Consider the following 12,958-nt stretch of genomic DNA (forward strand, 5'->3'; position numbering starts at 1 on the left):
ATTTGGCAGTGATTTAACGCTAGCTTTCTAATATTGCTATTCTCCACAGGCTGCATTCAAATGTATGAAGAGAAAGATGGCAAAAAGATGTAAAATACGAGACAAGTAGCAGAAATATTTCTTTGCTGTGCCAGCATGCACAAACAACCTTCACTGACAGCGTCAGGAAAGCACAGCATAACCTATCTCAAGACCAGAAAAGGAGACACACAAAACCTCTGCAGATATCGGTGCATTCAGCTCCTCTGAGACAGGAATTTTTTGTCAGGTTGCAAATGGGGCACAGTGCCCAAGCCAGGGGATGTAGGGGCCATATGATCATGTACAGCATAGCAGCTGTCATGCAAGTACTAACATATTAAGTAAATAACTGCATTACTTTGCTAGTGCAATCGTTTAGAGATGGTAAGTCCTGCTATCTACCTCAGTGTCTGTGAAATAGTAAATTAGAAATAGAAATAGAAAAAAAAGCAGCATGCTCCTTTCTGTCAGCACCAACGATGCTTCACCCATGTCCAGCTGCAAAGAATCAGCCAGTGGTCTCATTAAAGCTGAACTTTGCAGAATAAATATCTCTTTTTTTTTTATTTTACTTTGAGGTTAATAGTGGAGGAAGAAGTGTTCAGTTGTTATGATGCCAACAGTCCCTCAGCTATAGAAACTCTTTCCATCCAGTTCCTCCTATTCTAGACAAGTGTTCGAGTTATAGCACCCTGATGTGCACTGTCTCTATTCTCCCTTTCTCTCTCACTAGGGAGAGCAGTGGATTTTCATTCTTAGCCCATTTCACCCTGTCCTTCAGAAAGAAAAATCCCTTTTTGCTGCTTTATTTACAAGCTCTTTCTTAAAAAGCAAACCGTCATTCATCCCAAATCCCAGAGGCTCCTGGTTTTCTTCCCATAAATGAGAGCAACCACCTTCATTTGTCTTTTCCAAACATTTCTCACATGAATTTTTGCGAGTTTGTAGGCTGGTAAGTGGAGATCTGGGAGTGTGTTTTTGTTTGATGCTCTGCTTGCTCCTGTTCTGCATTGCCTTGTCCCATGGTTTCACACGGAAAGAAAACTTTACCTGGGGATGTGAGACATTGCTGTTTCTTGGGGCAGTTAATAGGGGAGCGATGCCTCCAGCTTACCGTGGCAGCAATGGACTGGCACCTCCAAGAAAAGCTGCTTTGCACTCCTGGTTGCTTCCTCCCATACAGGGTTTGTGCAGGGTGACACACTCTCGAAATGTTTACCTAACTTAAAAAACACTTTAGAATAATTCCTCTCTCATACGTGTCATTATCTGTGTATAAACTTCTGCACCTCTAGCTCCTTCAAGTTTTGTAGAACCTGAGCTCACCGTGCCCTGAGCTTGCATGAAGCAGATCCCAGATCCTGGCCCAAACGGCTGTGGAGCTAAAGGCTGATGGGGATCTCATTCACAGCCCTGGGGCTGGTCTGAAAACCCTGAGTCCAAGGCTCTGGCCATTTACTCAAGGAAATTCTTCCTTGGTTACCTACTACTCCAGACAGAGCTCAGAAAAATCATTCCAGTTATTCCAGTCCTCCTGAGTCCTGATCAAGAGCATAAAAGGCAAATATAACTCATTTACAGCCAGTCCTCCCCCAAACGCACAAACTTGGTGTGTTACTTACCAAGAGGAGGGAGATGTAACCACTGAAGGTTAATTACCCTTTTGTCAGGAACACTTTGTGATCTGTAGACATGTCTGTCAATCTTATGCAACAGAACTGAGGGGAGCGAGCACCGAAGGCATGTTCCTATGATAAATTAATGAGGCTTGGCAGCTGACTGTGAAGAGATGATCCCTGTATTTCAAGGGAGATTGTAACCTGTCTCTGCAGCCAGCTTCGCCATAACCTTTGTACTGTAGTTGTATCTGGGATGCTTAACCCTCTGTAAACAAGCTCTTGAATGCAGCTGTCCAGGGACCAGGCGAGCTTCCTTGAAGCCTTTGTGTTCCTTCTTGCTGATCAGTAGCATGCAGCAATTGCTCATCCCAACCATACTGAATTACTTTTTCCAGCCCTGCTAGTTAGTCAATTAAAATATCTTACTTCTGCCTATAAGCCTCGCTTGCCAACGATGCCCTTTGGTGGTTTGCACAGCTGTCTGAAATCCAAGGGACAGAGCCACGATCCCCCTGCTGTGTGTTACTCTGATGATGTGCATGCTGCTAGATGACTGGTAGCTTGAAAATGCCTTATCTGCTGTCTTTTGGTGATATGTTCAACTATTCCCCTGGTTTATATAACCTCAAAGTAATTTGCTTTCATGGCAGAACACACTTATTCATTCTATTTTAACTGTGCATTGAGTTATACATAAAGTCTCCTTGCAGATAAGAACCTATTGAATTTTATTTTTTTTTTCCTACCTTTGGAAATTTTCTCCTGACCCCAGCTCCTGAAGGAGACTTTCCCAGCCTTAGCAGTGAGGTTGCCAGATTGACTTTCTCCTGCCAGGCATCCATGAACAGTGTCAGTCCCAGGTCAGCTGCTACTTCCCCACAGCCACCTCCTTATTGCGCCTGCTTGGGCTGTGGCAAAGATGAAATGAGCGTTCAGTGATGCACAGCTGAGATCACTGAAGTGTCAGGAAAACTGATTAAACCAATGATTTCTCTGACCAGCTGCAGGATGTCATCTCCTGCATTACCTCCAAACCACCTTCCCTGCAGTATGCTCACTTCAAAGAGCAATAACCTGGGCCATCGTCCAGCCACATGTTCTACCGTTTAGTGCCTCCTTTTTCTGCTGCTCCTTCTAGCATTTTCCTGCTTTCACATGAGTAACTCTTGCCCTGTGCAGTGGAGCCCCGATCTGACATCCTCATCATCCAGAAAGTGCCTAGAGCTGGAGCACAGCACGAGCTGGTGAGGGGAGAAGTGAAGGTATGTCCTCAGAGCTGATGCTGCTGAGACCCGTGCCTGGTCCAGACTGCAGCACGGCAGTGATGTGGCTGCTCTTTTGGCAGCTGATTTTCTGTGGTACAGATAACTTTGCTGTAGGTTTGAATGCTGAAGCTCTTCTGGGGAAGTGTTATGATGGTAGGGGGCCTGGGCTGTTGCAGAAGGGAAGAGACAGAGAAATCACTGAGAGAAACATTCTCCAATTTGAATAGTTCAGTGTGGTTTGGTTTTGCCTCTTTTTATTTTTTATTTGTAATGATTACAATCTACTCTTTTTGTTCTACAAGTTACTGGTCATCCCCTGTAAAAATGTGCTGGGAGCTCTTTGTGCCACTTACATGTGGCCCTTTAGCAAAGGTCATAAGAAAACTGAGGCTTCTTTCCTGGGTCATGGAGTAGTATTACATTTCTTCATATAAAAAAATATCTCTGTAGCAGAGAGCATGATGTATGTACCATATACATAAAATAATTCAGGTTGGAAGAGCTCTCTAGAGTTTTCTAGCCCAATCCCTGCCCAAAGCGAGGCCAAAGTCAGCTCAAGGTGCTCAAGGCTTTCCTTGCTCTGCAGAGTTTTCAATATCGCTGAGGAAGTGCATGCACGGCCTCTCTGGTTCCCCTGCCACTGCTGACCACTCTCACGGAGAAGAATAATTCCTCATATTTGGTCGGAATTTAATCCTTTTTCTGTGCAGCTCTGAGAAGACTCTGGCTCTGCCTTCTCTATCACCCCACCAGGGAGCTGCAGATAGCGATGTGACCCCCCCAGCCATCTCTTCTCCAGGCTGAAGAAGCAAAGCCCAGCACCTTTGGCTTACCCCGAATTGCCCTGTGCTCCAGCCCCTGACCTGCCTGGTGGCTGCTGCTGGATTCATTCCCGTGTGTCAACATCTGTCCTTGCAGCAGGGCCAAGTATCTGTAATTCATTGCATAAGTAATGTGAAACCACGTTAGCCTTCACCTCCAGGGTACAAAGTTCTGCATCTGATCTTATTAGCTCAGGGAAACATTCACCGGCATTACCTGAATCAAGCTCTATTTAATAAGTTCATAAACACATGGATGTTTTTATATTGATATGTTTTAATCATATTAGTGATTTTGTTTGCTTTATTGCTTACTTCAAATGGGGCCTTCAGGCACTAGGGTGAGAGGCAAGTCTTCCGTTTGCTCTGTATCCGTTTCTGCAGGCACATGGCTCAGTACAAGGAGTTACCGGCCACACCGCGGCCAAGAGAAAGACAAAGATGGAAACTGCAGTCTGAATTGTATTTAGCAGGCATTTTGGAGTGATTAGCGGCAATTTCATGAAACAGCTACAACTAATTATTGTTATTTCCCACTTTTACAACAGCTATTTGTTGTTTAAATAATGTGAGGAAACCCAGAAAAGTTTGGAAAAGTGTATTAAATAATATGTCATTAATTTATCAGTGTATCACTTGCACTGAGAAGTAACATGTCCACTAAGAGAATCAGTTTTGATTCTTCCAGAGAATATGAAATTAATACTGGCAAAAACTGTAATGGGAAACATAAAACAAGAATTTCCTTGGGTAAGTAAGAGAGGATGGTGTATAGTGGCCAAATCCTGCCCTGGTGCCAGCCTGCAGACCCTCTAGTACTCAGGACCATAACATGGGGTACCTCCAAACGCGGCACTGCCTTTGCTACTTTGCAGATCTCTGCCCTCATGCTGGCTTTGCGCACGGGAGGGTTTTCCTTGAGCCAAACCGTCATTAGCCATATGCTGCATCCGACTTTGAGAATTAGAAGACCGTAATGAATTGCATTACAGCATGAGATCAGTGGCAGGATTGCAGGCCAAATAAATCCTCTTTCTAACTGTTCTTCCAGGAGTAGCGAAGAGCTCAGCAACCCGTCCTACAGCATGAGCTTAGCCAGCTGTGGGATTTTTCCATGCGGTTATCAGAGGCGCAATAACGTGGAGCTGTAAGCCTGGGTGGGGAGGCTGTGGATGCTGGCTGGCCAGAGACTGTGCAGGAGCCTGAAACCTGATGATTTCTGGGTATCGTTTTTGTGACTTGCCCAGGGGGGTGCCTGAGCAGCTCGGGGGACACTGCTGTTCCCCAGCCAGCACTTAACTGTCACAGACTTCAGTATCCCTAGGGTGTCTGTAGGTGAAAGGAATGGATCTGCTGAACCCCAGATGGGCGTTGTGATGGTTGGAGGAAATCTGGGTAGCTGGGGGCCAGTAAGGGCCAGACCCAGTGCTGAGCCCAGCAGCTGCAGTGGAAAATTTTACTCTGGTGTATACAGGCAACCCACACCAGCCTTCGGCATGAAGGTGCTCTCCACCTGTCAGAGGAGAGGTTGGTCCTGCCTAGAGGACGGCACTGTCCAGGGCAAGGAGCAGCCTGGAGCAGCGTGCAGGCACCGGGCAGGAGGCAGCCTGTCAAGAGCTGCCAGGTCGGGGCTGGGAGGGCTGGCGAGAACAATGTACAGGTCTCACTGCCTGGCTGGAGAAGGTGGTGGCAAAGTTATATTTGACCCAGAAAGTGGTACCTCCCTCCGACTGTGCAGAGACTGTACAGATGAACCAATGAAGGCACCAAATGTGGCCTGTGGCAGCAGCCTCAGTGTGCTCCTGTGCGCGCTCAGGGAAAAGTATTTGGCTTCCAGAGATGCCATCCAAAGGCATGTTAGGGCAATAGATCTTGAAGATGTGTCTACAATTTTCATGCATGCTCCCTGCAATTTATAGAAAAAAACCCAGCAGCATAATTATTTTAATGCTTTTCCCTGTGAAGAAACCCATCTCTTTTAGGTAAAAATGTGATGTGTATATCCGCACAGCCCTGCTGCAGTTTTCATAACACGCCGTTGCCCAGGATAGCTGATTCCATGCACTATGCAATTTATCCTTTTAAGGATCAAAGTATACCCCTTAGACCAACAAACATCAGCACAATTGCTCGGACTAACTGTCAATGATTTCAGCTGAACTTCATTTGGTTAATGGCTGGTGCCTTGTGTGTTCCAAGGAGCACCTGTAAAGCATCTTCTGCTCTGCAGCTCCCACAGTGCTGAAGTCTCCCCTAAGCGCAATGCTTATCTCCCAAGACCAAAAAAACCCAGGTATGCTTGTCATTTCCGACCTGTGAAAGGGATCACGGTGAGAAACTTAGTTTAAAGGCAGAACCCACTCCTGCAAAATCACACCTACTAACATAGCAGAGGTCCAGACCTCCTCCTACGAAGGAGCAATTTGGAGGTGGCTCAAAAGCTGGAGGTGCAAGACAGGAAAATTGGGACAGACTTGATATTTTAAGCAGCATTTTCTGAAATATCTGTAGGGGGAAAGGACTTACTGTACTGTCAAGCACAGTGGTGCTATGTACAAAGGTTCCCAAACCTTTGGTGTCTTTTGTTCTTAAGATGGCTTGACAGGACACTGAATTGGTCAGTGTGTTTAAGTGTGACTAGGTCTGTAAGTGCATGCTTCCTGACGATAAGGCTCAAGTGATGTTTCTTAGTGGCATTTGACAGAATTTAACCTGCTTTCAAGCCTTCTACAGAGCTCTTCTATACCCAGGCAGTGAAACTGCCCAGAAGCCCTTTCTTTTATCGAACCAGTGCTGAATACCATTAGCTTCACAGGTTAGACACAGTCCTGCCAGACTCACCTGACAAAGCTTAACCAGCTCTGTTGACGGCAAAGCCGCACCTAACCTGTGTTCATACCTAATAGTGAATATCTGGGAATATGGAAAAAAAATCACCAGAACCCCAAAGGAAAGCAGAAACCCTTAGCCTGACCTGCAAAAAGGGTGATACTGCATGCTTTGCCTAAGCTGCTCCCTGGGGATGTGGAAAAAACCCACCCAAAAGCCCAAAGGAAAGCAGACCCTTAGCCTGATCTGCAAATAGGGTAGTACTGCATGCTCTGCCTAAGCTGCTCCCTGATGGGAGATGTCGCTCTGCAGAGACAAATGAAGGACCCGCTGTTTACTCCCCTCAATATTTTGTGCTCCTTACATTTCTACCAGAATCCTAAAGAGGTTTCTTTTGTCTAAAAGGCTGTTTGTTTGGTTTTGACCACTGAGAACATGTGAAACTTGTCTCAAGCTATTAACCAGGTGTCCAGCCAAAATCAATTGCCTAGCAGATGCAGACCATTACCTGAAAGTCAAGACCTCAATAAATATTACCAGCCTTATTGTGCTGGTGACAGATTCTGCTGGTTGTTTTATGTTACAGTTGAGCAGTTTAGACATTGCATTTGTATATATTTGCAGTCAGCCTTGGAGAGACCGTCTCACGAGCAGAGCGGGAGCGGGCAGCCAGGAGGCTCTAGAAACATTTCCACCCACCATGGCCACAGTGGGTCCCTTTGTGCTTCTCTCTTTTGCGCTTTGCTGCTTCCCAGGTGAGTAACTCTCAAGGTGGCACAGAAGCTTAATGCCCGAGTCCTGGCTGCCTTTTAAAAGGATAAGATAAGAGAAAATCTCCTGCAAAGAGCTAGGCTGCCTCGGTGGGTTGGTGTCATGTAGGATGCAGGAGCAGGTTTCAGGATGGTGTCGTGGCTGTAGCTGGTTTTCTGTCATAAATACAAATAACTGCAAGTTGGGTCCTGTGCTGGTAGCTAGTGCCGTTATGCTGTTTACACTGTTGTTTTAATGCTGTTACGCTGCTTACACTTGTTGTGCAATTACAGCAAATGGATAAATACTTGAAACGAGGCCAACACGAGGTGGTCAGACCTCTAGTAACTAGTCACAAAAATATTGTAATGGCACAGGCAAGTTTTTTGCAGGAGCCTGGCAACTTTCCTGCCAGACTTTTGCTGCTAATGGAGAAACAAGAGATGAAAACAAGCCAGAGTCTGATGTTCTTACTGAATATTTACATCTGATGAAACTACAACATCAAAGACAATTCTTTTTTCACACTCGGCTTCTTTAAAATGCATATTCCTTACAACAGATGCTATATGTATTTGCTTATCCTGTAGGTGACTATTTGCATAGGCATTTATCTGTATTGACTCAGGTTTCTTTTCAGATACATAACTACATCTCTTTAGGGTCAAAATGGATGTGTAAAAAAGATAAGGAAGGAAAAGCTATTCTATTTTCAATTAATAAGTCTACCTATCTCAAAATAGACAAGAACAAAGCTATTCAAAACCATGTTTCATCACAGCCAGCGACAAGCAACGCTATTATAGTTATTAACATAGAAAAAAAAATCATACATAGTTTATTTAGTTCAGGAAAGCAATCACTGGAAATCATTCAGTTTGGTCCTGAGTATAGGAATTTTACATCCAGATTTCCAGCTTTAACTGAGGTCTTATCATATTGGCTTTCTTTCACACTCTCTGCCTGCCTTTTCCAGGTGCTGCCTTTGGAGTTGAGGTGAGTGGAAGATTTTTTTTCTGTCACTTTTCTCAGGTATGTGGCCTGGTAAAGACATAACCAAAGGAATGGGAAAACCCTCGAGCCTGTAGGTGCTTACCTGTTTTTCACCTAGTGTGAAATTAGCGTCCTTGTAATCAGAGTCTACCGTGTAAAACACTGAATTATACTGATCTTGGCTTTACATCTGTGCAGTGTGTTAATAACGTAGTCATAGTAATAATGATACAAAATTTTTGGATTAATTTTCACCAACTTTTAAACGGCCTAAGCTTTAAGCTGGTCATATATGACTGTCTCTAAACTGATAGCGATAGACTGTGGTATCAGAACTTACTGAAAGAATAAAATACTATGAGACACTCCAGCTTCCAACACCAGCTCATTAGTCTTGCTCCTCTGAAAAAAAAATGTGATCAGTGTGTTGAGAATGAAAGAATAATAACAGAAGGGCACTGGAGGGGCCACAGAATATAAGAACGAGGGACCAATGGATAAGCCTTTGTAAAGTGATGCTGAGTGAGTGTGGGAGACCCTTCAGGCCATGTGGAAGGCTGCATGGCTATAGCCCTCTCCTCCTCCTCTTCCTCTCTTGCTATGTGGGAACGTCTCTGCAGGAAGGATTTACCTGTCAGCAGACTGACCCACCAGGACAAGTTTCTGCTGTGGTAGTGCAAAACCCACTGCAGGTTGGTTCTGGTCACTGTGTTGTGCAAAATGAGAGTTGTGAATGTAAAATGTCTTCTTCACCTTGTTGCTGCATGTTCCTTTGGCAGGTGGACTGCAGTACGTATCCCAACACTACAAATGAGGAAGGCAAAGAGGTGCTGGTCTGTGCCAAGATCCTCAGCCCCATCTGTGGTACCGATGGAGTCACCTACAGCAATGAGTGCCTGCTCTGTGCCAGCAACATGTACGTACTGCATAGGAGATCTTGGGCAGCAATGCTTAGGACTCCTGGCAGCACCGCATTTCAACAGTGATCTGTCATATGTCACTTGTGTCAATTCCTTCAAAATGAGCTTAGGTATCACTGCATAACACTCAGTTGCCTAGATATCACTTTAGTCACCGTATCTCTCTTTGCCGGTGTAATTTATTCAGGTTTTTCTTCTCCAGCTCAAGGATCAGCCAGATGACAGCCCCTAGGGCACATCTCATCACACACAGCAAAGCAGAGCAAAAGGGTGGAGAGATGCTCTGCTCTGAACTGTCCAAAATGATCCTAAAGCTCTCTGGGTCTTTACATCCCTGCCAGCCACTCGGTGCTAGCTGGTCAGGGAGGATGGCACTACCTTCTCAAAAAATATATGTAAGCCTGACTGATAAAGAGTCAGCTTTCCCTTGTATTACATATTTTCAGCGCCTAGGATGTAGCAAGACATCTTTGCTGAACTTCCTAACATTTGTTATTCCCTCTCCAGAGAACATGGAGCCAATGTAAGCAAAGACCACGATGGAGAATGCAAGGACATTGTCCCTGTAAGTGAAACAAAGAGCAAAACCTAGGGCATGTCCCAATTCTGAGTGGCCAAAGCTGCTTATTGACGCACCCACACACCCACACCACGCCCCACCCCCCACCCCCCCCCCACCCCCCAAGGAAGAATTCAAACACTAAATAAGAGGACATGAGATGTCAGAATCTTGCATTGGCCATCTTCAAGTGAACTGTCATCATAGTGACACAGGATAAAGCATTTTTCCTTCTGTGGTGGTATCCTAGGTGGCCAAACAGACACACTCACCAGATCTACTTGCTTCCCATAAGTAAGCCTTCACCAGTGCTTTCTTGTGCGTTTCCTCAACAGGTGGACTGTAGTAAATACCCCAACACAACAAATGAGGAAGGCAAAGTGGCGTTGCTCTGCAGCAAAGACCTCAGCCCTGTCTGCGGTAGTGACGGGGTCACCTACGACAATGAGTGCCTGCTGTGTGCCCGTAACCTGTGAGTACTGCATGTGCAGAGCCCTCCTGCGAGAGACAATGGGTGTTTAGCACTCCTGGCAGCTGCCCTGCTAAATATCAGGACTCCTACCAAGGCCTTTTTTGTAAGGTGCTTGGACTTTGACCCTCCTCTTTCCCTGGTAACTAGACCCTATTTTCCTTTGTGATTAGAAGGAAAACTGTCCCTTTGACCTGGAGAGAGAAGTAGAGGGCTGAGAGGGGGGGTTCTAATGCAGAACTGAATGCTTTGCTTAACTAAGTTAAAAGGGTCTAGATGGCAGATGCTGCCTTGCAGAGGACAGCAGCTAACCTAAGGTGTATCTACATTGCCACGCAACCTGGCTCCTCCTTTGCCCTTACACTCTGGACCCTCCCTTGTCCTTTGCATGATAGAACATATAGAACAGCACTTGGGCGGGCTGTCACACCAGGCAGCGAGCTGGTATCTGGAGCCATATGTGGACACAACCTCAGCTGGACATCTGTATCCCGTACATCGCGCCCGAGGCCGATCAGCATTGCTAGGGTGTGGGGTTCAGCAGAGCAGGTTCTTGCAGAGCTCCCTAATGTGGGTATTCTCTCTTCCAGAGAGCCTGGAACCAGTGTTGGCAAGAAGTACGATGGTGAATGTAAGAAGGAAACTGCTACAGTAAGTGAACTGCACAGTGAGGGACTGGGTTTCAGTCCCCTGTCTGCAGCAGCCCCCAGACCAGCAGCATCTGCAGGAGTGTAACCACTGCTGTGCTTCAGGACAGGGAAGGGTTTGCTTTCTCCACACATAATACAGGTTATCTGTGTTAATGTCAGAAAGGGAAGAGGGTGACTGCACAGGAAGGGACCAGTATAAGAGTAGTACCAGAAACAATCCATCAGAGCAGAACTGAGAAGAACAGAGAACGGCATCTGGGTCGGACCAATGGTCCAACAAGCCCAGGCTTGATGCAGAGCCTGCTCTTAGCAGGGGTCACAAGGATTGTGCAGGAGAGAGTAAAAGCAGAATGAGATGCATGGGAATTCTACTCTTCCAATCTCCAGCTATTTTCAAGTGATGGACCTTGGCTAGGTGTGATTTCTGTGTGGTCAGGAAGCCTCAATAGATTTCTCCCCCAGGAAATTCCTCAGCATCTTCCTGGAGCCACATACATTTTTTGCACTACAATACTTCTCAGCTAGCAAAACACCCATGGCACAAAGAAACAAAATCCCACTCGCACAGCATCTAGCTAAGAGCTGATGTTCCTGTTATAAGACTATGGGAGTGATACTGGACCCTTATACAGGCATCAGCACCTACACTTCTCCAGACTCCGGTGTCCGTTTAATTTCCTGGCCAGACTGGGAGCACAGCGCAATAAGATCATGAGCATGGCTCATTGGAGTGAGCTGCTGCTGCTTAGAGACTGCTGTGGTCAGGTTACAATATACATCTCTTCCAAGAGGAAATTATGATCTATTTTTACATTATTAAATTCTTCTGGCATAGGAGAAACTGAGACCTCGGTTTATATCAGATTGTGCAAGGAAGTTAATTACTTTTAGTTAGATCGTCATCATTAGCACTGCAGCAATAGCTGGGGGTTCAAGCCCTTCTGCTATTGACTCCTTCATATCCTTCACATTAGCCTCTTTTTTTCTTTTCTTTTCTTTTTTCTTTTTCTTTTTTTTTTTTTTTCAGGTTGACTGCAGTGACTACCCTAAACCCGTCTGCTCACTTGAGTACATACCTGTCTGTGGCTCTGACAGCAAAACATACAGCAATGAGTGTAACTTCTGCAATGCAGTCGTGTACGTACAAACATGGTTCGCATTCATGTTATCAGCTGCCTCCGATAGGCACAAGTTTGCACAGCTGCCAGTTTCTTACTTTCTGGCCAGGGTGATTAGGGATTTGGGGCAGGAGAGGGCACCTGCCATCATGCCAACCAGTTTTTTTTTTTTTTTTCATTAGAGTATGCAAAGAGCTATGTCTGGTTTCTTAGTGTGAATGGTTTGAAGACTGTTAACCTTAATGGAATTTTTCTTGCATGTTGCAAAGAAAATTGTTTGATGTTTCATTATCATTTCTCCCAAAATATTTTCAGTCTTAAGAATGAGTTAAATAATTTCACTGGTCTCTTAATAATCAAATAGCTAATGCGACTCTGAATCTGCAAGTTCTTTGGTTCTGGGGCAGGATCCAATCTGACACCTTCTCTAGGAGCCAAGCAAAAGGATGGATTATAGCAGGCAGGCCTCTGTTTAATCCATTTTTTCTTCTCCTTGCTTTCAGGGACAGCAATGGGACTCTCGTTTTAAGCCACTTTGGAAAATGCTGAGTATCATTGCTAAGAAAATTCATCACAGGATCCCTGCTGGCAAATCCCAGCTAAAGATCTCACCTCAGTTCATCTTGCTCTCTGGGGAACTCGGCTCACTCCTGGTTTTCTTTCTCAATAAACCAAATCAGCAACATTTCTTTGTCTTGTTTCATGTGTTGTCTCATGAAACGCTTTCTTCTGATTTGTTGAATGATGGTGCCAGGCTGAAGAGCTTACATGCTCATAGCTCTGGGATATAACAAGAACAACATTTTGCTCCCCTCCCTCTCATAAAAGGCAAAAAATTGCATACAGATACATAAACCTCCGAGCTGTGTGACTTTGCACATAAACGATAGTCAGCCTACATTAGTGTTCAGACCCTTTTAGACACTTGACACTGTAAAGGGCTG

General features: G+C 45.2%; 1 protein-coding gene across 1 annotated transcript; it reads left to right on the forward strand.

Moving 5' to 3' along the window:
• The first annotated feature begins 2,703 nt into the window (after positions 1-2,703).
• On the forward strand, positions 2,704-12,699 carry LOC101924878 (ovomucoid-like). The gene is made up of 9 exons (XM_027778862.2): positions 2,704-2,902; positions 7,180-7,310; positions 8,282-8,301; positions 9,078-9,214; positions 9,726-9,783; positions 10,113-10,249; positions 10,837-10,897; positions 11,924-12,033; positions 12,518-12,699. Exons 2-9 carry the CDS (start codon positions 7,256-7,258, stop codon positions 12,561-12,563), a joined length of 624 nt encoding a protein of 207 aa, XP_027634663.1. The 5' UTR covers positions 2,704-2,902; positions 7,180-7,255; the 3' UTR covers positions 12,564-12,699.
• The last annotated feature ends 259 nt before the right edge of the window (positions 12,700-12,958 follow it).

The sequence above is a fragment of the Falco peregrinus genome, chromosome 8 (genome assembly GCF_023634155.1).
Source record: "Falco peregrinus isolate bFalPer1 chromosome 8, bFalPer1.pri, whole genome shotgun sequence".
Lineage (NCBI taxonomy): Eukaryota > Metazoa > Chordata > Aves > Falconiformes > Falconidae > Falco > Falco peregrinus.

What these genes read in the sequence shown, in the direction of transcription:
- LOC101924878 (XM_027778862.2), top strand. Translation starts at nt 7,256, where the DNA reads ATGGCCACAGTGGGTCCCTTTGTGCTTCTCTCTTTTGCGCTTTGCTGC. An exon ending in TGCGCTTTGCTGCTTCCCAG is followed by an intron (nt 7,311 to 8,281) that starts GTGAGTAACTCT and finishes TGCCTTTTCCAG; the next exon opens with GTGCTGCCTTTGGAGTTGAG. An exon ending in AATGCAAGGACATTGTCCCT is followed by an intron (nt 9,784 to 10,112) that starts GTAAGTGAAACA and finishes TTTCCTCAACAG; the next exon opens with GTGGACTGTAGTAAATACCC.